The sequence below is a fragment of the Ovis aries genome, chromosome 19 (assembly GCF_016772045.2).
Source record: "Ovis aries strain OAR_USU_Benz2616 breed Rambouillet chromosome 19, ARS-UI_Ramb_v3.0, whole genome shotgun sequence".
NCBI lineage: Eukaryota > Metazoa > Chordata > Mammalia > Artiodactyla > Bovidae > Ovis > Ovis aries.
Genome location: NC_056072.1, coordinates 7,162,319 through 7,186,133, shown reverse-complemented (window position 1 = coordinate 7,186,133; position 23,815 = coordinate 7,162,319). Strand labels below are relative to the sequence as shown.

The following is a 23,815-nucleotide window of genomic DNA, read 5'->3' as shown; positions in this document are numbered from 1 at the left end:
CTTGCAATTTATGAAGCGTGTGGGCTTTGTATGGAAAAGGCCCTGGCTAAGCTCTAATCCTTTGGCCACCTGATGCGAAAAGCTGACTCACTGCAAAAGACGCTGATGCTGGGAAAGATAGAGGGCAGGAGGAGGGGTGACAGAAGATGTGGCTTCAGTGACTCAATGGACATGAGTCTGAGCAAACTTGGAGTGAGTGAAGGACAGGGAAGCCTGGTGTGCTGCAGTCCACGGGTCACAAAGAGCTGGAAATGACTGAGTGACTGGACGGCAACAGGCAAAGCTGCCACCATCCTGCGGCACACACGCGGGCCCCACAGAGCCGCTGCAGACCTGGGGCTTGGGGAAGCAGCTCCTGCAGACTTCGACCGACACCAGTGCAGCCTGCGACTCCCATCTCATTTGGGAAAGGCTTCGAGAGGCCTGAGGGAGCTAGGCCACCTCTGTTTTCTGTGTCCTCCAGGAAGGAATGTACTGTGTATATAAAACAACTTGTTGTTTAATCTCTAAGTCGTGTCTGACTCTTTTGCGGCCCTATGGGCTGTAGCCCTGCCAGGCTCCTCTGTCCATGGGATTCTCCAGGCAAGCATACTGGGAATGGGTTGCCATTTCCTCCTCCAGGGAATCTTCCTGACCCAGGGATCAAACCTGCGTCTCCTGCACGGGCAGACGGACTTTACTGTGGAGCCATCAGGGAAAGCAACTGCCACATGGCAAAGAGCAGGCGAGCCCCGTGCACACCCTTCCCACGTTCAAATGGAAGGAAAACCGTGCCCCCTTCTCTGAGTCACTCGTGGGTAGTGTGTGGTCACATCTCACTCAGCTCCTGTAGATCCCCAACTAAACTGTCTGGTTTCAGCAACAGAATAATTCAGATGCAGTTTCTGATGAACCACGTGCTTCTCTAAACACTCCCCTCTCCATCTGTGAAAACCGAGGAGCCGTGCAGACTCGGCTAGTGGGAACCTGGTCTTCCAGGTCGGGAACTGGAGAGACGCTGGCGGCAGGGACGATCCTGAACGGCCAGCTTTCGTGAGTCCAAGCCTGATACTGACCGGGGGCCGCCCAGGCTCTCCAGAGTCAGTCCGCAGCGTGTTTTGTTGTTCCTGCTCTTAAGGTTAACGTATCGGCCCTACTGACACATTCTGGCCGGGTCAATCCCGCAACACGTACCTGTCTCTTATGAGAAAGCAGCTTTTAAGTTCCCGTTTGCGCCTGCAATGGGAATAGCGATGAGCCTTGAACTCCCTGCTGACAGACTCCCTACCTGGTGCTTCTCCCCAACGGTACAGGAGGGTGAACGTGGCCAGTGCCCTGAGTGCTGTTTGTCGTCATCTGTAATTTTTAAGCCATAATTAATTCCTATCAGTCGTCGCTTCTTAACCCAACCTGACTAGCCCTATAGGCCTTACTATGCATTTTCTGGCCCCTTTAGTCACAACTAGGTTATGATGCGTCAGCCTCCCCTGCCTTCTGCCCTGCGCAACTTCTGGACTGGCTACTCATCTGCTCACCATGCGGTATCCATTGGTGAAACTTTAACATGAAATCTTGAATGCCAACATACCGTAACCATTGCAAAAAAGACAAAATGTATTTAACAAGACTGTTCTGATAAGACTGTTTTAATTGTCTTTGACAGATATATCACATAATGGCTTAAAATGAATAATCTAGCAAAGATTATATGGAAAACAGATGAAAACGAGTTTGTGAATCCTTAACTGTATTAAGCTTCCAGCCAAAAAAAAAATAAAAATAAAATTAAAAAAAAATCAGGGGTTAAAATCGTTTCAAAATTGTGTCTTCAAAACTAGCACCCTTCAGCATCTGTCTTTTATTCATTTTGCTGTGATACAACTAAAAAGGCTGGTAAATATTCCCCTGGGTCTCAGGTGACAGTTTTCCACACACAAACTATCACTTTCTCTGCACAGTGAACGCTGGCATTTGGATGGGCTGGATTGGATGGACAGGCTGGAACACTGGCTTCTTTCTCATTTCAGAGAGTGTTTTCACTGCAGGGAGCAGCTGATTCCTTTTGATGATCTGTAAGGCCAGCTGGGTATTACCTATAAAAACACTTCCCATTACAAAAAAGCATATAACAATAGCACCACCTAACAAAGCAAGCCCATCAAGTCTCAAAAGGGAGGCAAAGATGATGGAGAAGAGCAGTGGTCTGCAACCGCTGCTATACACTAGACTCACGTAATGCCCCCTGCACCATCCTGGGAAATTCTGATGTAAGAAACTCAGCGTGTGAGCTAGGGGACAGGATTGTTGGAAGCTCTGTATTGATTTTAAGGTGGAGCCCAGTTTGAGAACTTATAAGGGCTCTAGACTGCGCACGAACCGGGCCACGCCTTTCAGGAGGACAAGGCCTGCTGGGCGCCTTCTTCAGCAATAAAAAGAGGAGAGGCTTGTAAGGATTTCCACGATCAGCAAGGGGGTATGACGAACAACTCTTAATGCTGCTGCGCTCCCTCACCTCTCCCATTCAGCTCTCCTTTTCTACTTCACATCATCTCTCATGTAGGGCCCACAGCCTTTCTTCTAGGTCATATACGGCCCCAGAGGCATGACCTGGATTTAGGCTTGAATAAAAAATCCTCAGCAGGAACTGGCTTACGGCAAAGCTTATTAACGACATCTGTGTTTAAAACACTAAGGTGTACAACCCAAAGCCACTGTATTCTGTCTCAGGTTCTCAATTAAGAGTCATTTGGATGCCTAAGAGAAAGGTTAATTAGTAGAGATGAATTATAATTGTCAGAAGTCATGCTATTCTGCATTTTCACAGATAAAAGGATATACACTTAACCTGCAGGAAGTAAGAATTTGCAAGATATCAGAAACTCCCTTGTTTAGAAGAATGTGATGGTCAATATCTCTTCCGTTTCTAAGAGAAAAAGCAGACGCCAAAAATCTCTGGCTCTTTGCAGGGCTACAGTCAAGAGAAGAACCACTCACCGTTCTGTAGCTCAAGGTAGACGGCCAGCAGGATGGCTTCAGGGGGCACCTCTTTGGGATGGATCATTGAGGCCGCCTTCACTCAAAACAAAAGAGACCCATGAGAAACAAAAGAGACCCATGTAGCTTGATACAAACTCCGAGTAATGCCAAAAAAAGAAAAAGAATGTCAACCTACCAATGTCAAGTCAGCAAACTTACTCGAGCTCACCGGGACACTACAGTTCTGCTCGGATGGCCCTCAGCTGTCTGTCTTCATCCCTCCCAATTAAACTAGACATGTGATTTTCAGTACATATTTATCTTCCCTTGCTTAGTCCATAATGAGTTCTTAACAGGAGAGCGCTCCTTCTCTCTTGGTCTTCTCCTGCTTGGGATTCTTCTAGCTCTTGCCTATGCTTGTTTTTTGTTTTGTTTTGGCCATGCCCTGCGCCTTGTAGGATCTTAGCTCCCCAACCAGATATTGAACCCATGCCCCCTGCCGTGGAAGCGTGGACCTAACCACTGGACCGCCAGGAAAGTACTGAATTAACATGCATCTGCGGATGAGCCCTTTCGAGTTCTGCGGAACCCCTCTGGGTCCCTGCCTGTGACTGGTCCAAGGACGGGCAGGGGACCTAAAGAGCCCCGATCAAAAGTTCCCAAGACCGGCTGATGCGGCCCCTCTGGGTGGGAGACTTCAGAGGTCTAGTTCACTTACACGGCGCCAGGAACATTTATTGTGTGCAGAATTTCTTGGGTACTGACTCTGTGAACACTTCTTTCTAAAAAGGTGTATTTGTAATTTAACTTTTTGAGTGGACAGAGAGTCACGCAATTCAAAACTTAACAGCAGACAGGTATCCAGGGAACAGTTTCCCATCTCAGTGCTCCAGCTACACTGCACCTCTCCTGTCACCCCCGGGAGCCAATGTTAGCAGTTTCTGGTGTGCTCATCCAGAGATCCTTTATGCACACACAGGATTACATAACAAGTGTTGGGCATTTATTTGTTCTTTTCACTTAAAATACGTCTCAGATATGTTACTGTTTTAGTATGCAAGGTTTACAGCTGCCTTGGGTTCAACTATACAGAACACCATTATTGATTTGACTGAGCACTGATACAGATGTGGTCAACAATCTTTTGAAATACTGATGATTAAAATCTTCAGGAAAACTCTCCATTAGGTGCCTAGGTTCATTTGCAACAACAGTCAGTCGTGTACCTTGCAAGAATACGTCTGGAACTTCCTTGGCGGTCCAGTGGCTAAGGCTCCATGCTCCCGGTGCGGGCGGCCTGAGTTCTATCCCTGCTCAGGGAACTAGATCCCACAAGCTGCAACTAAGACCCGGCACAGCCAAGTAAATATTTTTTTAAAAGAGTATGTCTGGAAGAGTCATATTCCAATGTTTAACAAACTGACCCGAAGTCAGAATGCATACATGATGACAGAGCCCAGCAATTCCAAGCCCCCTGCCGGCTGCTCCACGAGGCGCCCAGCCCTGGCCCAGCCTCACCTGGTGGAGACACTTGCGGGCTTTGTCATACTCGCTCCTCAGGCAGTAGGCGCTGCCCAGGTTGAAGAGCATCACGGTCCGGGCCGAGTTGACGGAACTGGGGTAGCACTGAGGGGCCCGCTTCCCAGCTGGGGAGAAGAGCACACCCGCGTGAGGAGGCCAGGCCGGGGCACAGAGGCAACCCGTCCACCGCCCGCAAAGCTGCCCAGAACTTGAGCCTGGCTGTCCTCCTCGGGCGGCAGAGGAAGGCCATGGAGGCTCGAGGGCGAGTCTTTGGGAAGCAGTCTGGGCTACTGAAGTCTTTACAAAATGTCTTACTTACAGGATTCCATTGCTTCATTTTCACCTTTGTCTGATCCTACAAAGACACGAACATAAATATGAGCAGGCCAGACAAAAAGAGTGTATTTTCCAAACAGTTTTCTTTATGAAATGGAAATCTATTAAGGCAATTTGTCACAGTATTTCCTTTTTTATGTAGTGGAGGTTCTAACAGCACTGGTGGCTCAGATGGTAAAGAATCTGCCTGCAGTGTGGGAGACCTGGGTTCGATCCCTGGCTTAGGAAGATGTCCCGGAGGAGGGCATGGCCGCCCACTCCAATATTCTTCCCTGGAGAATCCCCACGGTCAGAGGTGCCTGGAGGGCTACAGTCCATGGGGTCGCAGAGAGTCAGACATGACCGAGCGCCTAAGCACACAGGTTCTAATAAAAGACAGAGAATGCCACCTCCCACCCACCACCACCCCCAAGTCTGAGAAATAACCTCGAATAAAGGGAATTCTAGTCTTGCTCCCTCAAAACTTTAGCCATGATTTAAAACTGGCTTTTGAATGTGTTTTTACTCTCCCTGGGATTGTGGAATCCCTCCACAGAGAAAAAAACACAGTGTAAGAATCAAAACAAATAGTTCTGGACTTCTTAGTGGTCCAGTGGTTAAGACTCCGTGCTCCAAAGAAGGGGGTCCAGGTTCAATCCCCAGTCAGGGAACTAGATCCTACATGCTGCAACCGAGTTTGTATGCTGCAACTAAGGCTCCAAACAACCAAACAAATAAAAGAACCCCCCCAAAATGAATCGCTTTAACACCCATCAGTGTTTCAAAAGTGAGAATTTAGCAATTAGCACATAGTAAGTATGGCCGAAACTATAGACTGCCGACCTATAACTCCCTTCCGTTCACAACTGTGCCCTTAAATTTCTATATGTCCTGAGTTACAACGGAAAGGCAGTGGAAATGGTGAAGAGTTCTGATCAAACATGTCTTCCTTAACCTTGGTCCTGCTCGTTTGAAGAGATCCCTAAGGAGACATCAGTGACATTCTCCGGGTTCAAGTGAGTAATAGCATCAGAGATTCTGTCCAGAGAGATGAGGGCTTCTGCAGCATATAAATGACCCAGGAACCTGAAATGAAAAAAAAAATGGGTTCCAAATTGAAACGCAGGTCATCACAAAAATACCCAATGTATAATAAAATCTGGTGTATACATAAAAATTTCACATATGTTAAGAATCACTTAAATTTTTCTCTTTAAAAATATCTTAAGATATACAATAATTTTCATGTTAGCTAAGAAGGAAAAAACGACACACATCAAGACAGCAGTTTAAGTGGGCAGTAAAAAAATAAAAATAAGAGTGGGCAGTAAAAAAAATAAATAGAAGTGGGCAGTAAATCAACTGTATTTCAATAAAAATTTAAAATACAGTTGACAAATGTTTGCTGTTCTATTTATACAGAAAATACCATCGGGAAGCGACGAAGTTCCAAAGGAAGTGGCAGATCCTAGGACGTGTGCCCTGGGGGTGGAGGATCAGAGTTAGGGTTCTCCAGGCTGTGCTGCCGCCTCAGCCAGAAGGCCCCGGGGCAGCAGGTTCGATTTGGGTCAGACCAGCTCCGTTTCTTCACAATTGTGACCTCGGCTGCACTGGGGCTGTCTGCACCGCTGCATGCTGGCTCTCTCTGGCTGTGGCGAGCGGGGGCTGCTCTCAGGCTGTGGGGCATGGCTTCTCCCCGTGGTGGCTCTTCTCGTTGCAGAGCACAGGTTCGAGGTGCCGCAGGCTTCAGGGTTTGTAGGGCACAGGCTTCAGGCTGAGCTGCCCCGCGGCACGCGGGATCCTTCCCGACCAGGGATAGAACCGGTGTCCCCCCATCGGCAGGCCGACCGTGAGGGAAGCCCCCGGATCAGCTTCACTTGCATTGCACAAGTGTCCTCCCCTTCACATCCTCTCTCCTGGGCGCAGCTGCTGCCAGGCAGATGTGTTTCCTCCAGGTTTACAATAGCCTGGTTCTTCCAGAGTCTTCCTTTGAGCCATTTTCCCTAAGATCATCTGATTTCTCAAAATTAAAATAGCTTTAGACATAATACTCCTTTCCTCAAAATCCTAATGACTCTTTCCGCTTGAGAACAAAACTAATCTAAACTTTTGTAGATTTAAAGCTCTCCACAGTTGGGTTCTGCTTTCCTATATCCAACGTCTCACTTCCCCAAAGGTTGCTCTGTTCCCATCACTGTCCTGGGCGGACACCCCACTGTGCTGCCTGCAGCCTTGCTTCCTGGGATGCAAAGCCGCGCCAAAACTGAACTCCTCTGAAAGGCCAGTTCAGCTCCCAACTCCTTGAGCCAGCCTGTCACAACTGAGTCTGTCCACATGGACCTCGAGTTCTCAAACCTTAAGACTCTTTCCAATTTGACCATCTTCTGGGATTTGTGCACACTCAAGAGCAGTTCTCTTTCTTTTCTTTTTTTGGCTCTGCTGCATGGCCTGTGGGATTCCATTCCCTGACTGGGGATCAAATCCAGGCCCTCAGCAGTGAAAGCATGGAGTCCTAACCACTGGACCATCCGGGAATTCCCAAGAGCCATCTCCTCTCTCTCTCTCTTTTTTCCCTAAGACCTATCTCTTTATTAAGCAATTTTTTTCTTCTAACTACCAGGAGCTGTAATGCCCCCACTTTTTAAAATTAATTTTTAGTGGAGTATAGTTGATTTCCAATGTTGTGTTAGTTTCTGCTGCACTGCAAAGTACATCGGTTATACATATATCCACTATTTGTTAGAGTCAGGTAGGTTAGCACAGAGCATCGAGTTCCCTGTGCTACAAATTAGGTTCTTACTAATCTACTTTATATGTAATGCTCTTCCATTTGGCTTCCCCACCAGATACCCTCACAGAAATGACAACCTAAAAAATCAGTAAGTTTAAACATAGTTTGAAATAAGATATTTTAAAAGTTGCATTAAACCAGAATCCATAAGCCAAAAATCATTATAAAACACAGACACATTAGACTTTCCTGGTGGTCCAGTGGTTAGGACTCCATGCTTCCAAGCAGGAGGTACAGATTCGATTCCCGGTCAGGGAACTGAGAACCTACATGCCCTGGCAAGGCCAAAAAAAAATAAAAAAAAACCCTCCTCCTACCCATAAACGTACAAATTCAGAGAATCACTTCAAACCACTTCAACTTCTGTGAATTTACTTTAAAAAGAAAGAAACAATTAAAGGCCTTCATGACACTCAAAGCCCAGACCTTTGGAGGAGGTACACGAAGGTAAAGCCGCTCTGGTACCTGGGCTGTCTAAGGCAGAAAGGCTTATCCTCTTTGCAGAGATGGGGGTTCTGGCTAGTGATCAGAAACCAGAGATGAGGGTAGAATGGTTAAAGAGAATTACAGATGAAATGATCAGACATGGCTTGGCCAATCTCTCAAGAAATCACAAAGCCTAAGAATGTTGTTGCTTTGATGTTCAGAGGGAAGAAGCTGATAAAGGCAGTTGAAAACCCTGCCACAAATGCAAAGGAAAGAATCTAATTAGGATTATTTGACAACAGTGATGACCATGTCAGTCAGAGAATTTAAAAAAAAGCAGCAAGGATCTGTATTTCATTTTGTTAAAAAGAAACACACACAAAACTCTGTTCCACCATTCGCCATGCACAGCACGGTGTGAGCAGCGGGCGTCTGGCAGGCACAGGCCAAGGTTCCTGGCTCGTACTTCTCAGCGCTGGGCAACAGGAAGGCGCCTTAGAGGCAACCCGACCGCCTTGATCTCAAGGCCCTCCAGGCCTGGAGTGTAGAGGAGATTTTCTCACAGGAGAGCAGGAGCTCTCATACTTGAATTGTGACAAAGTCTCTCTGTTCCTGGATGCTCTTTTTTTTTGGTGGGGGGTGCCTCGCCGTGCAGCCCGTGGAATCTTAGTTCCCCGACCAGGGATCAAATCCGTCCCCCGCTGTCGTGGAAGCATGGGGTGTTAACCACTGGACCGCCAGGGAAGTCCCAATCAATGTTAACTTTAGATGCTTGTATAAAGTAGTACTTTTATAAAAGGCAAAAATAAACATTTACAGAACTGTTCCTCAGGGTTATGACCTCACAGTTCTAGGTGTTGCATGTTACAAACAAAGGCCACTGAAAGGGAAAGGAACGTATTTTGGAAATTGTAACTATGTACATAAAGGAAGAATGTAAAAACAACTGTCCTGAGGTTATACAGAGTACCCATGGTCTCGGATAAAATTTCCAGCATCAGCATCATACAAAGATTCAAAGAACGCTGCATGTTACTCAACGTTCATGAAAGAGATGATGATGTGCTTTAGAAAATTTTAGAGTGACAATGACATTGATATTGAAGAGGCATCTGAAGAGTTTAAATAAGACTCATGTTCTCTGGAAATGGTGCAGTCGTTTGGGAAAATATTTTAAATTCAAAGCAGATTTATCCTGCTGACCAAACTCCTTTTCACGTGGGTCTTTTCACTGAGGACTCAGCTTGTTTTGGGAGCTAGTATGTGATAATGTGCCCCCTCAGACCCAGAAGCCAGAGTCCAGAGTCTCTGCTCCCTCATGCACGGCATGGCCAATGCCGTTTCCAATAACCCTCGAAGCGCGACAAGTGAAAAGAAGTTTCACTGCCAAACACAAAAAAATCAGCAAATTAGGAAACTTTTCTGCTTTCCCTAAGATAATTTACATTCCACTGGGGAAGTCAGAGAGGCAATATGCACCGCAGACTCACGGAAACCCTCCAAACAAAATAAACACACAGGGTGAGTCACACTTACTTCAGAGATCCTGACAGCTTGGGCTGCTGAAGAAGTTTGTCTGCGTGATTCAGAGCCATAAGGTTATCACCCAAAGCCAGAGCCACGTAGGCGCTGCAGGCCAGTATGGAGCATCTGGAACACAAAGGCGAGGGCTGAGGAGGCCTGAGGCCCAGGGCGGCCAGGGTGGCGCTGGCTACACAGGAAAGGACGGCCCAGACTGCCAGCTGTGGCGATCTGGACGCCAGGCAAGCAGCGGGGAAGCCACAGTGCTGACGGGTGTACAAACCGCCACCTGAGGCTCAGTTTAGCTGTTTACCTAAATCACCTTTAGCTTCCATCCCACCCCCCACAAAACAACCCTCTGGAGTCAACAATACATGCTTAGCCTGTAAAAAAAGAAAGTCATTAACTGCCTAGTGGAAACTTACTCCCATAAAACATTTCTTTTAATATCCTAGAAATAAAGCTATAGAAGCACATTTTCGACTCTGCTAAGAAACACAATTAACTTACCGAAAAATCCATTTTTTCAGATGTAAAAAAAAATCCATTTTTCAGCTTACTGTAAAGCGTTCTTCTCTGAAAGTATTAAGAAGTCTATAGCTTTTGCTAAGCCACAGTATCAACAGTAACTAAAAGAATTTCATTCACATAGGTACTATTATCCTAAATGAATATTCAAGGCTAAAAAAAAAAAAAAACCCAGGATGAATAAATGTGAAGATAAAAAATGTAAGTTTCACTGATTTTGCTAGGTTGGGCTGGAAACGTGAACTTCTGTTTGGTTTTCTACTTAACGGGCAGCTCATTTAAAACGAGTCTAGCTAAAGACTTGGCACTAATAGATCATTTGAATGGTAAACAACCGCTCCACAAAGCAATCTTAAAATAAACCCTTGTCAAATAGAAATGAGGTCTGAATGGCCAGCCACAAATGGCCTGACATCAGATGCAGGGTTCTGAGTTATGTTTACAAATTACAATACATATGTATATCATGAAGTGCACTCGGGTTGTAACTTCAGTCTGGGAAGAATGTGACCATCCTAGCAACACAGTTTTCTAATACGCTGAAACTCTCCGCCTAGAAATGCCCCTCTGGTGAAAACCACAGGCGGGCAAATTCAGAAGCAGCCTGTGCCCTCCTCACTGCCTCACTCCCGGCTGCTGGGACCTTAGGAATCTGTCCAGCAAAGGAAAAGTAGCCCCTCAACCCTAACAACGCAGAAGAGTAGGCGGGCACAAGGCAACTGAGATCTGTGGCCTGAGGCCGTGAGGATAAGGGCTAGAAGACTGCCTAGGGTGGGTCCTTGCTTTATGAAACTCAGAAGCAAAGTGACTAAATATATTCTCTAGCTCGGAGTATACGACCAGGGTCGGGACTAACAGTCAACACCGTGGACTCCCCACTCACGGTTCTTCCCACACTATCACACTGCTTCTTGGTCAGTTCACGAGACTGCCCTAAAAATAAACTGTGAAGAATGGATTACATTATGATTTTTCTAGTGCATACATAACTATGCACGCACATGCAACCTATCTTTTTATCATTTATTACTGTTCTTTTTACTTTTTGGCTGTGTCGTGTGGCACAAGGGATCTTGGTTCCCCGACCAGGGCTAGAACCTGCGGTCCCTGCATTGGGAGCATGGAGCCGCAACGACTGGACTGGCAGGGAAGTCCCATAGTCTGCCTTTCTAAACAGGAAGAAAACAGAATTTACTTGAAACGTTCCAAGGTCAATTTTGTTCCTGAGCACCTAATTTAAAATCTGAACCCCGCTCATAGAGGAGAGTCACTTAAGAGCAGCAAGCAGTGTCATTAACAAAGGGATTTTCCGACAAGCCTACGGTCATCCTCATGTCTCCAACAGCTGTCTTTACTAACAAGGCCATCCCGCGGCAGCAACACCCAAAGACTCCAGGGCCCAAAGGAGGGAGGGGCACTGGCTGGTTATCTCACATTTTCAGGAGCACTTCAATGGTGAGCTGTGTGTGGTGAGATCCGGGTGACTTAATTTCCTCTTTTGGTTTATTTACAGTTTTATTTCTGAATGGCAGTAAACATTCATTCATCACTCAGATATGCACTGCTTATGAAGAAGAAGAATGACTTTTAAAGGCCGGGGTCTTGGGCTTCCCTGGTGGTCTAGTGGTTACAAATCTGCCTTGCAATGCAGGGGACGCTGGTTTCATCCCTTGCCTGGGAAGATGCCACATGCCATGGGGCAAGTAAGCCATGTGCCACAACCCCTGAAGCCTGTGTGCCCTGGAGCTTGTGCTCTGCAAAGAGAGAAGTCCTCCCATCACGACCAGAGCACAGCCCCTGCTCGCCGCAGCTAGAGAAAGCTTGTGTGCAGCAACGGAGACCCAGAGCAGTCAGGAATAAATAAATAAATAATAAAAATAAAGGCCTAGGTCTCTAGAGGCCCTAGGCCATCATCAACTCATGGCCACTTGAATGACAGTCACAAAACTGAATATTCGCTTCCATCTGTGACTCTTGCCAAAGGCCAGGGCAAAACATAAGCTCCTTAAAAGCAGAAGCTCGCCTTTTTTGTCTCCTACACAAAGGCTGGAGCAGTTTCTCAGTGTCTGCGTAGGTGTTTAACGGGCCAGCACTGTAAGAGTCACAGCTTTCAACACCGCAGATCTGCTTCTCCAGGCACCCAGATGCCCACCTGCCCAGGTGGCAGGCCACCTTGCTGAAGAAGCCGACTCCTCTCCGGCTCCCAGACGCAGGCTCCAGGGCCAGAGTCTAGGACAGGCCTCGCCTCAGGCAGGCTTGCTGGGAAAAGCCTGCCCTGGCCTCTCCTGACAGTAGGGGGGCTATTACTGCTCCAGCCCACTGTCAAGCCCACTTTGGGTCCAGAAATCAGTCATGTAAGATTTGCTGCAGGATTCTGCTTCCCAAACTATAATTATGTATGAGGTAAAAACTGGTCTTCCTCAGTTTTTACCTTTTACCCCATGAGACACCATGTCAAATTAGAAGAGGGTGAAAGATTCTACTATTAAAGCAAGCTCCCTATTAAAAAATACTTGAATACGCGAACGCAAAACTCCCTACTCAAGAGTCATCACATTAAAGTACGTTTCCTCGCATGAAACTAAAACCAACATTCATACTCCTCTTCTCAGATGGAGTGCCTTCCCATCCACCCTAAGGCATCTCTTAACACCCTCTCACTCACCCTCTATTTCCTCTTGGGAAACAACACTCCACACTGCAAACTGGTCACGCTAGAAACACGCTTGGCTCTGGAGAAATCGCTTCACTTCTGATAGCTGCTACTTAAAATACCGACCCCCCCTCCCCGCCCGCCTCAACCTGCCCCACCATTTCCTCGAGTCACTGTCCAATCTGCTTGACCAACTGCTCAGTGGATCTGACAGGTCATCAGACTGGAAGAACTATACCTCAGGGGAAGGGACATGCTTGCTTCACCCGCCCTGCTGCGCACCCTCCACCGTGGGGGATCCCATACACCCCTGCCCGCCCCTCCACACGCCGGAGGAGCTGGCTCTAGAGCCACAGAATGCCAACCCCTGGTAAAGAACAGAACAAAAAAGAACAAAAAAGAAAGGAGAGAAACGGGGAAAACTGTTTCCTTAAAGGACCAAACTACAGCAACAAGACATTTAAGGCTGAGCGTTAAAATGCGTCAAGCCGTATCTTCTGTGGGTGAAATGAACCTGAACCAAGTGCCTGGACAGCAAAGTCAGTTCAGTCGCTCAGTCGTGTCCGACCCTATGTGACCCCACAGACTACAGCACGCCAGGCCTCCCTGTCCATCACCAACCTCAAACTCATGTCCATCGAGTCGGTGATGCTATCCAACCATCTCATCCTCTGTCGTCCCCTTCTCCCGCTTTCAATCTTTCCCAGCATCAGGGTCTTTTCCAATGAGTCAGTTCCTTGCATCAGGTGGCCAAAGTATTGGGAGTTTCAGCTTCAGCATCAGTCCTTCCAATGAATATTCAAGACTGATTTCCTCCAGGATGGACTGGCTGGATCTCTTTGCTGTCCAAGGGACTCTCCAGAGTTTTCTCCAACAACACAGTTCCAAAGCATCAATTCTTTGGCACTCAGCTTTCTTTACAGTCCAATTCTCACATCCATCCATGACTAGGAAAAACCTTAGCTCTGACTAGATGGACCTTTGCTGGAAAACAGCTCAACGCATATCAAAAGAGGCTACACTGAGGGTAAGCCCAGTCAGTCACCATTTGTCAAAGGCAAATAAATTCACAAAGTGACCTCGTAACACAAATTATCTGAAAAACTGGCTCAAAACATCTTATAAAGAATTTCTTCTAACAAATATGGTACTGGATTTAAAATTTTTTAAATGTACATTTAAAACTGTTTCCATTTATCTACAGAAATCTAGAAAATGTTAAACTTGTCAACTCCAGCTCATAAAATTTAAAGCTTCATGTTTTCTGTAAACACTTCTCTTTCTAGTAACTGTTCTGTTACCAAGAGCCTTACTGATAAACACACCCCAAATCCAATACCAAGAGAGGACCAGCTCAAAAAAGCTGAGGAAGTTTTCCTCTTCATCCAAATCTAGCATCTCAAGGAATCCAGTCCTACCCCAGGCAGCAAATAAAATGCAGCCGTCACAGGCACAGCATCTTATGCATGGGCAGGACCGTAAGATCACTCGATCCGACTTGACAGAAGAGGAAAGAAAGGCCCAAATGGGTTAAACGATTTGTCCAATGTCAGCAGGAGCCTTGTGGGGTTTCTCCAGAGTGGGAGACCACTGAAGAATTATCCCCACCCTGGCTTGTGATTAATCTCATCACCACTCATCTAAACGCGGTCCTGGGATTCAGATGTGAACAAGCTGCTAAGATGAAGGATGGATCCCACGGCAGGTTCCCTTTTCTGGAAGAGTTTCCTAGATGAACACGTTTCCGTAGGATCAGACCCGGTTAAAAGAGTGAATCGGGGCTGAGTCCCTAACAAGAGCAATATGAGAGCCAGGAGGTTATTAGCCAGGGTATTGTTTCAGGTATGTCTCTCCAACCACAATAGAAGTACTTGGCTAAGACCAAAAGAAACAGGATTCCTTAAGTACACTAAAACTGCCTGTGATATTTATGTTATCCACCATTTGTTTGGCTCATCTTCTTTTATAAACATTGGGCCTTGGGAGGTCCTTTTAAGTGAATGGGAAATAATTCACTGGGTGTCCCATCAGAAGTCTATAAGAACCAATTAAGGTTCCATAATGTATACTTGTGGAATAACTGGGCCGAGTTAAATTTGGTCCGAACATTTCCTTTTATCCATTTTGAGCCTCTTACTAAAATAAATAAATAAATAAATAAAAGAAATATTGAAATTAACTGTGTCAGCAAAAAAAAAAAAAAAAAAAAAGCAAATTTGAAATTTTGTTTTTATTTTGTATGTTCTGACTTTCTCATACAGACACTTCCCATATTGGCCCCAACATTATTTCTTGCCCTTTTCCAGTTCTGTTATATCTTTTCCAGGTTCTAGAGAAGCCTCTAATTTATCTTTAGAAATTAAAAGTTCGCTAATATCACAATTTCAGAATGAATAACAAAGATGTCCTGTAATATGCAACATATAAGACACTGTACACACCCATGACAGTTATTAAAATACCACACCACAATGAAATGTTAGTGTGGCTAGCCTTGTGGACCTCTTTCTTTACTATTAATAAGATGTGCTTAGTCGCTCGGTCATGTCCGACTCTTTGTGACCCCATGGACTGCAGCCCGCCAGGCTCCTCTGTCCATGGAATTCTCCAGGCAAGAATACTGGAGTGGGTTGCCATGCCCTCCTCCAGAGGATCTTCCCAACCCAGGGATCAAACCCAGGTCTCCCACACTGCAGGCGGATTCTTTACTGTCCGAGCTACCAGGGAAGCCCATTAATAAGAAACTTCTGTGCAAAAGGATTAATATGTTGAGCCCTTACCTCGTATCATATACAAAAATTAACTCAAAATGGATCAAAGGCATAAATGTAGTGCTGAATAAAATTATTTAACTCTTAGATGAAAACACAGGGGTAAATCTCATGACCTTGGATTTGGCAGAGGATTCGATATGACCCGAGAAGTACAGTCAATGAAAGAATAAAACATAAATTGAACTTTATCAAAATCAAAAATATCTGAGATTCAAAAACACCTGCAGAAAACCCGAAAAGACAACAGACGGAATTGGAGAAAATATTTACAAGTCATGTATCTGATAAGGACCCTGGACCTAGAATATATAAGTGACTCTTACAACTCAATAGTACAAAAGACAACTAACCCCTCTAAAAAATAGACAAAGGATTTCAATAAACATTTCTCTAAAGAAAAAGATACAAGTGTCCAATAAGCACATGAAAAGATGTTCAACATCATTAGGTTTCAGTTCAGCTCAGTCGCTCAGTCGTGTCCGACTCTTTGCGACCCCAAGAATCCCAGAACAGGGAAATGCAAATCAAAGCCATCGTGAGACACCACTTCACACCCACTACAGTGTGTCACTATGATAGAATAGATGGATGACAAGTGTTGGTGTGGACGTGGAGACACTGCAACTCTCATACCTGCTGGTGGGATTGTCAACGCTGCAGCCACTTTACAAAACAGTCTGGTAATTCCTTAAACAATTAAATAGTTACCACGGGGCCCAGCAATTCCACTTCTAGGTAGAAAAACAAACAACATGTCTACACAAATACATGAATGTTTAGAGCAGCGTTGTTCCTAGTAGCCTAAAGATGAAAGCAATCTAAAATGAATGAATAAACCAAATGTGGTATGTCCACACAACAGAGTATTATTCGGAAAGAAAAATGAATGAAATGCTGATACAGGCTACGACTCGAATGAACCTTGAAAACATTACTATAAGTGAAAGAAGCCAGTCATAAAACCCACATATTGCATAATCCCATTCACAGGAAAGTGCAAAACAGGTGATCTAGAGAGACAGAAAGTGGATTGATTAAGGCTGGGGAGCAGATGGAAGAGAAAGGGGTTACGGCCAAAGGGTGCAGGGTTCCGAAACTGACTGCGGTGATGACTGCACAACGCTGTGAATAAACTAACGATCACGGGATGGCACACTTTACACGGGTGAATTGTGCGGTATGTGGATTATATCTCAATACAGCTGTTTTAAAAATATGTGACCAGTTATTCTGTTGCTTAGTTGCTCAGTCCTGTCCGACTCTTTGCGACCCCGTGGACTGTAGCCTGCCAGGCTCCCCCATCCATGGGCTTCTCCAGCCAAGAATAGTGGAGTGGGTTGCCATTTCCTTCTCCAGAGGATCTTCCTGACCCAGGGATCGAACCCTCGACTCCTGCACTGCAGGCAGATTCTTTACTGCTAAGCCAAATTATCAGTGATAGTCAATAAATGTTTGACTTAAAAAAAGTCAACCCTTATATTAGGTGTGTATAGTGTGTAAGAAAATCATTATCTCTCAAATGCACGTGGCAACATTAATATTTAAATCAAAGCATATGGCCAAAATATCAACCCTGTACATGTCTCTGCACGCTAAGAGTCATTTGGGAGTTAGGCCTTTTAAAGATGAATTTTTCTGATGAGACACTTGGCTAAATTTTGTGGCATGTGAGAAAGCTGGCATAGGAACAGTATCACACACTGGTAAAAACCAGGTATCAAAAACTACAAACACTTCAAATGGTTCTAAAACCTTAGAGGCAGCACCATCCAAGAGAAATGTAATCGGGGCCATGAGTGTAATTTTGTATTTTCCAGCAGACACATTAAAAAAAACAACAGTGGAATTAATTTCAATATTTTAAAATTAACCCAATATATCTACAATGTCATTTCAACATAATCAATACAAAACATTACTGACATATATTACAGCTTTAGAAGTCTTGAAATCAGTGTGTATCATACATCTGTGTGTACCTTTCACCAGCCATGTCCCATGTGCTCAGGGTCCAGTGATGAGTGATTATGATTTCAGATACTGAGGCTTTAGAGTCTAAGGAATACACGTAAAATACAAGGAGAGTTTTTTTGTTGCTGTTAAAACACCAAGTTTTCCACATGTCACCCTATGAGTGATATGTCCGAGAAACTGACCATTTATGAATCATTAATGGTTAATTGTATTTCCCCAAAGAATATACTTAGAGTTATATGAATTTTGAAAATTTTCAAAATTTCTTAAACCATTTAAAGTTAGGTATGATTTTTATATCATCTTAAAATACATCATCTTAAATGTATAGTTTGGTAAGTTTGAACATATACATGTAGCTGCCAGTCTAATTAAGATACAGAATATATCTTTCAACCCAGAAAAATTCCTTCTAGTCAATTCCCCAAACACTGTTCTCATTTCTATGAACATAAGTTAGGACAGCTTCTGCCTGTCGTACAGATGGTATAAACAGAATCATACAGTATGGACCTTACGCTGAGTAAAAGCAGAAACAAAATGTTTTGAGATTCGCATCATGTTGACTAGGGCATCAGGAGCTTGTTCTTTTTTACAGCTGAGTAGCAATACCAATATACAGAGTGGCCTGTAATTTATTATATTTCTTAAAATTATTAAAAAAAAATTTAATTTGGCTTCACTCGATCTTACCTGGGGCACGTGGGATCTTTAGTTTCAGCATACAGGACCTAGTTTCCTGACCAAGGAATCAAACTCAGGCCCCTTGCATTGGGAGCGTGGAGTCTTAGCCGCTGGACTACCAGGGAAGTCCCTATTTATGTTAAAAAGAATTTTTGGTTGCACTGAGTGGGATGTGGGATCTTAGTTCCCCGACCAGGGATCACACACTTGCCTCTTGCAATGGAAGCTTGGAGTCCTAAGCACCGGACCACTAGGGAATTCCTAGCCAGCAATTTAGTTAAGCCAGTCTCCCCCGATACATGCCTAGGCTATTATTTCTACTTTTTGTCTATCAAAAGTAAAGCTGCTTTAAAATTCTTACGTGGACAAATGTTCATTTCTCTCAGACAAAAACTGAGACATAGATTCACCTTTCATTTCAATAATGTAAGTCAGAGCATTTATTTAACTCAAGGCTGGAGTGAGACTGGGTTTGTGTGTCTGCGCATGTGTTTTCTTAATCATATGAAACCAATGGCTTTGCTTTGGGTGGTTCAGGAAATAAAGGAATATTCTTACAGTGTCATTATATGCATGCCTTCTTGACCCAATGTATCAGTATCTCTAAATTCATCTGAGCCTCACGATTAAACTATTAATTTCTGAGACTTCTTCCTGCTTGGGGGACAAATTTGTTTCAATTTTGAGAATATTTTTTTCTGAAAGTTACCTTGATTTTAATACAGAATCTCACAATTGCTTCAGGTATCCTACACCTTCTGAAAACATACCTATAACCTGGTTAGAATGATTTTTTTGGGACCCATCTTCATTCATGTACAAATGAAAAAAAAAAAAAAAAAGGAAACTAGTCAAGAAGCTTGGTCTGAATCCATACAGTAAGAAGTGGTCATTAGAACAGTCATGATAATTTACTGCATATTAGTTATGCTGGAAAAGAGGAAATGAGATTTTGCATTGGTGTCTTGGGTATTAGAGCACAGAGGGGTCAAATATAATAGTCCATAAAAACTAAACTATGTACTCCTCACACCCGTTTCCAATCACATAAACGAATTCAGGTCAGAAACAGATAAAATCCCTGACAATTCCAGGATCTCAGCGGAGAACCAATGTGCTCAGGCTCCTCCTTTCTGCAGAAGACAGCTGGCTCCTGCCACAGAACTGCCCTCTAACGCACCCAACTATGCTGGGAGCTTTTATAGCTTCAAAAATTACGACACAAATCTTTCACGACTCCTTCCCCCACACCATTTGTCTCCACATAACGGTTACTACTGTCCCGCCCAGCGGTTCTTTTTATAAATCTACCCTAAGGCTCCTTCCATCTTGTTCCATTTCCCTTCTCCCATCTGCTCTATAAGAAAAAAGGTTAAGTTATGTATCAGCAAACCCATCTTACCCCACTTTATGATGATGGAATTCCCTATGGAGACCCTCTGTCCCTTTCCACAAAAATAGGGAAGTAATTTTTTTTTCTCTCTGAAAACCACCAATCCCCCTGCTAGAATGTGTGGAAAGCAAACAGTTGGGAAAGGCACAACACTCTCTGAGAGGATGAATGCCGCCCTGCACATACCCTTCTGTCTTTTAGTGCCACTTACAGAAGGTAAATTGAAATCACACAACTCTGTAGCTGTTCAGCCAGTGTGGAATCAGAAACGTCTTAAGTTACATGCACACATAAAGCAATCCTAAGATTATCACTCATTCAAATAAATTTGTAAAAATTAAATCCAACTTAAATATTGCTGCAAACACCTTCATCATGAAGGATTCCCCTTAACTGTGTACAATGATAGTCACTGCAGCATTATTTATAACAGCAAAGACTGACAACACTGTAACTAAATATAAAAACGTTAAGTAGTTATATTCATATAATGCAACTGTATGCACCCATTAGAAAGAATGAAACTGAGCTCTGTACTGATACAAACAATCTCTACAGACGCATTGCAATGCCAACTGTAAGGTACAGAGCAGTGTGGAAGGCTATGACTGTAGTGTAAAAATCCATATATATATATATGCTGGGATGGTAACGAGAAATCTAATTGGAAGGACACAGAGGACGCTGGGCAGCTGCCGCCCAACAGGGAGGAAAGCAGCCTGAGAGGCCAAGACTCACTTTACACTGCAGAGCCTCGGCCGTACTTGGACTCTTCACCCTACAGAGTAACCTCCTAAAGACAGAGGAGCCCCGAGGTGCATGCGAAATGTCCTGGTCCCACAAACAGAGATGTCTGTAGCAAACAGCAGGCGTGCTGGGGACCTACCTGTACATTTCCGGGGCAAATTTAAAGCGTTTTCCCAAATACAGCCTTGGCTGAAATTTACAATCCACCCCTTTACATCAGCTCACTTTATACCAAACCTAGATTAGCTTTACTTAATTTGCTTTGTTTTTTCACATTTCGACTCAGGACAAAAATCCAATATAGTGAGTTTATTTTAGGTATATGGTTGGAATTTGATTTTTTTTAAATTTCATTTTATTTCACTCCATAGCTATATTCTTTTGTATATTTTGTCACTGTTTCACCAGTAATTTGTCATAGTATTTTTTATTTTCTTGCTATCTTCTGACTCATACAAGAAATAAGAATTCAAGAAAATTTAAATAAAACCTTGGAAAAAAACATTTAATTACCTTTGAGTTAAAAAAAATCAAAAACGCTGCTTTTAAAACCTTAAACGACCAACTTATTTCTAACTAAATTTGAGAGCTTAGATTTTCCTCATATAATCAGAAGATTAATGCTTTCTTCCCAAAAATAAGATACAGTGGGAATTCACACATATATATAACCCAGGAAAGAGAGGGTATATTACTGCAAAGTGGGAATTTGACAGAATAAAGAGATAAAAAGCTGTTGTTTGGACTTCCTTGGGGGTTCAGTGATTACGAATCTGCCTGCTAAGGCAGGGAACATGGGTTCGATCCCTGGTCTGGGCAACTAAGCCTGTCCACCACAACTACCGAGCCTGTGCTCCACAAGAGAAGCCCAGACACGACTAGCCCGTACTCTCTGCTCGCTGCAATCAGGGAAGGCCCAGGGCAGCGACAAAGACCTAGCGCAGACCAAAAAGAAAAAAAGCTGTTGCTTTGTTGAACAGCGTGCCTGGAGGCCTAAGCTCACTGACAGCGATGCCATGCCATCAACACACTGATCTGATGACTAGGAAAGGGCACATGGCCAGTCTTTCCTCCAAAGAGATTCATTAAGATTAATGGAGTAACTTGTTTTAAAAGTTGGAAGAAACAAATATTCCAGTAACAAAATAAAAATCATCAGTTATCCCACCACTGTGAAGGTTCTGACATAGATCCCTCCAGACTTTTTTCATGCAGACACACATATACGTTATTTTATAAAAATGTAACTATAAACTATTTAGACACAAATCTTTATAGCTCTGTCCAAAGCTTTATTTGGAAAGGTAAATGAAATTAATCAAATGTACTGTGAAAAATTACATGAAACATGGAGACAGCCTTAAATTATTAAGCTTATATAAAATAAATTCTAGATGAAACAAGAATTTAGATTGGTGGTTATGACTGTAACAAAAAGTGCTAGAAAAATGTGGCTAAATTATTCTTTAAATATTGGAGGCAAGAAGGCCTTTCTAAACATCGCACAAAATGGAAAGAAAAAGTAAAGAAGATTGATAAATATGATACTTAATAAATGCAACTCTGTTTTATAACTAAACACCAGAAACAGTGTTATAACACAAATGATAAAGGTCAATTTCCTTAATAAAACAGTAAATCCTACCAACAGGAGGTTCACAGTAAAAGTAACACAGGTGATCAATAAACTCTGGCATCAGATTGAGCACCTTGGATTGAAAGAAATGTAAAATTTTAATGTGAAGTCATTCCCCACTTATTAGAGTGATCAAATTATCACAAGAAGAAAGGACACGCCCCAAATCCCACCACCTGGTAACTAGCCTACTAAGTAACGCCGTTTTCTCCTAAGTGTTTGCCATCTGCTACTAAGAGCAGTGCCTTTTCTTTTACCTGATTCCCCTGCAGCTACCACCAGATTAGCACTAATGTTTGTTTGAAAGAATGTGATTAAATGAAATACTTCCCAAAAATTTACAATGCTACCCGTATATAAATGTCTCAACTGTATTCTCGTCACTTTTTGCAACTTAGTAGGTGAAAACATAAAATGATGGCTCTCTCTTTCCATTTTAATTTGCAGTCCTATTATTGAAATCATTCTTAAAGAGATGCTGAACCATTAACCCTATTTCCAAAACATGAAAAGACAATGGTCAAAAACATCCCAAGAAAGATAAATTTATAGATTTAAGAAAGGCAGCTAACACCAAGGGAGGTTAAAAACAAAGAAAACCCCACTTGGATTCATCATAGTCTAACTGCTGAATCAAATATAGACAATCCACGGTGACAGAAAAATAGCACCTCTAACACAGCGGCTGAGGTCAGACACTGGAGGCCAGAAGATGATGCGGTGATGTCTTGAAAAAGCTGCCTGGAAACAGAACAAGACCTAAAACACTTTTATTCAATGAAAACATCCTCCAAGAATGAAGAGGAAATGAAGACAACTTTAGATTTTAAAAGGAACACAAAACAACATAAAGCCTTAGGAAAAACTGATGAGAGATCTTCAGACTGAAGGCAAATGGTTTTCTGTAAAAATCAGAATCATCAGGAAATGGTACTAATGTAGTTAGACACAAAAGACGGCTCTGTTTCTTTAACATATATATGACTGTTCAAAGCAAATATAATGGAGTTTATAAATCTACACAGGCAATAATATAACTTACCCAAACTGACAGAGATAGAAATAGAAAATCTGAATAGCACTTAACTCCCGAAGAACTTGAATTCACTATTGAAACTTTCCCACCAAGACTCTAGCCCAGATGGTTTTACTGGTGAATTCTATCAATCATCTGAGGAAGGAGCAACACCTATATTAGATAAACTGTTTCAGAAAACAGAGGGAGCACTTCCCGACTCATTCGTATGTCCAGCATAACCCTGAAACTAAAACCTAAGCAAGACATCTACAGGAATGAAGGGCATGGACCACCTTTCCTTGTGAGCATGGGAGCAAACACGCCTCACAAAAAGATTCAATCCAAAAGCTTATTAAAAAGGTAATAACACATCCTGCCTAGTAGGGTTACATCACAAGATTGAAAGGTTGGTTTAATATCTGACACTTAATCAATGCAATTCATAATATCAACAAGGTAAATGACCAATGAAAGGCTAATTTTGTTCAGCTACTCACTTCAAGTTCTCTAACTCCTGCTTTCTCAACGGGGAAGAAGGTGGGGCTGGAATGCATTTGTCTCCATCGTGGCTTTTACTGCTAAAATAGAGATGAGAGTCCTAATCATGAAGAGCACAAGCAATCAAATACATTGATAAATTGCATCTCCCTATCCCCACTCTCATGCAATTCTTTTATGAAAAAAGTGTAAAAGAATCAAACTGAAAAATACTCAGTAATGCAGCATCACTAACATGTTAAAGCTGCAGCATAGGGACTTTTCTGGTGGTCCAGCGGTTAAGACTCCGTGTTTCCAATGCAGGGGACACAGGTTCGATCCCTGGTTGGGGAACTGGGATCCCACATGCTCCACAGTGCAGCCAAAAAAAAAAAAAAAAAG

General features: G+C 43.4%; 1 protein-coding gene across 3 annotated transcripts in view; it reads right to left on the bottom strand.

Annotated features, from left to right (window-relative positions):
* Nucleotides 1-1,609: 1,609 nt before the first annotated feature.
* CNOT10 (CCR4-NOT transcription complex subunit 10) overlaps nucleotides 1,610-23,815 on the bottom strand; it is a 57,013-nt gene continuing 34,807 nt past the window's right edge. The window contains exons 13-19 of one of the 3 annotated variants that reach the window (XM_027957948.2): nucleotides 23,434-23,514; nucleotides 9,545-9,658; nucleotides 5,747-5,877; nucleotides 4,796-4,831; nucleotides 4,474-4,601; nucleotides 2,974-3,049; nucleotides 1,610-2,072 (exon numbers count right to left, since the gene is read on the bottom strand). In XM_027957948.2, coding sequence (XP_027813749.1) covers nucleotides 1,921-2,072; nucleotides 2,974-3,049; nucleotides 4,474-4,601; nucleotides 4,796-4,831; nucleotides 5,747-5,877; nucleotides 9,545-9,658; nucleotides 23,434-23,514 — 718 coding nt within the window. In that variant the 3' untranslated portion in view covers nucleotides 1,610-1,920. The remainder of the gene's footprint in view (nucleotides 2,073-2,973; nucleotides 3,050-4,473; nucleotides 4,602-4,795; nucleotides 4,832-5,746; nucleotides 5,878-9,544; nucleotides 9,659-23,433; nucleotides 23,515-23,815) is intronic. The other 2 variants (XM_060402728.1, XM_060402729.1) reach the window with 2 other exon arrangements.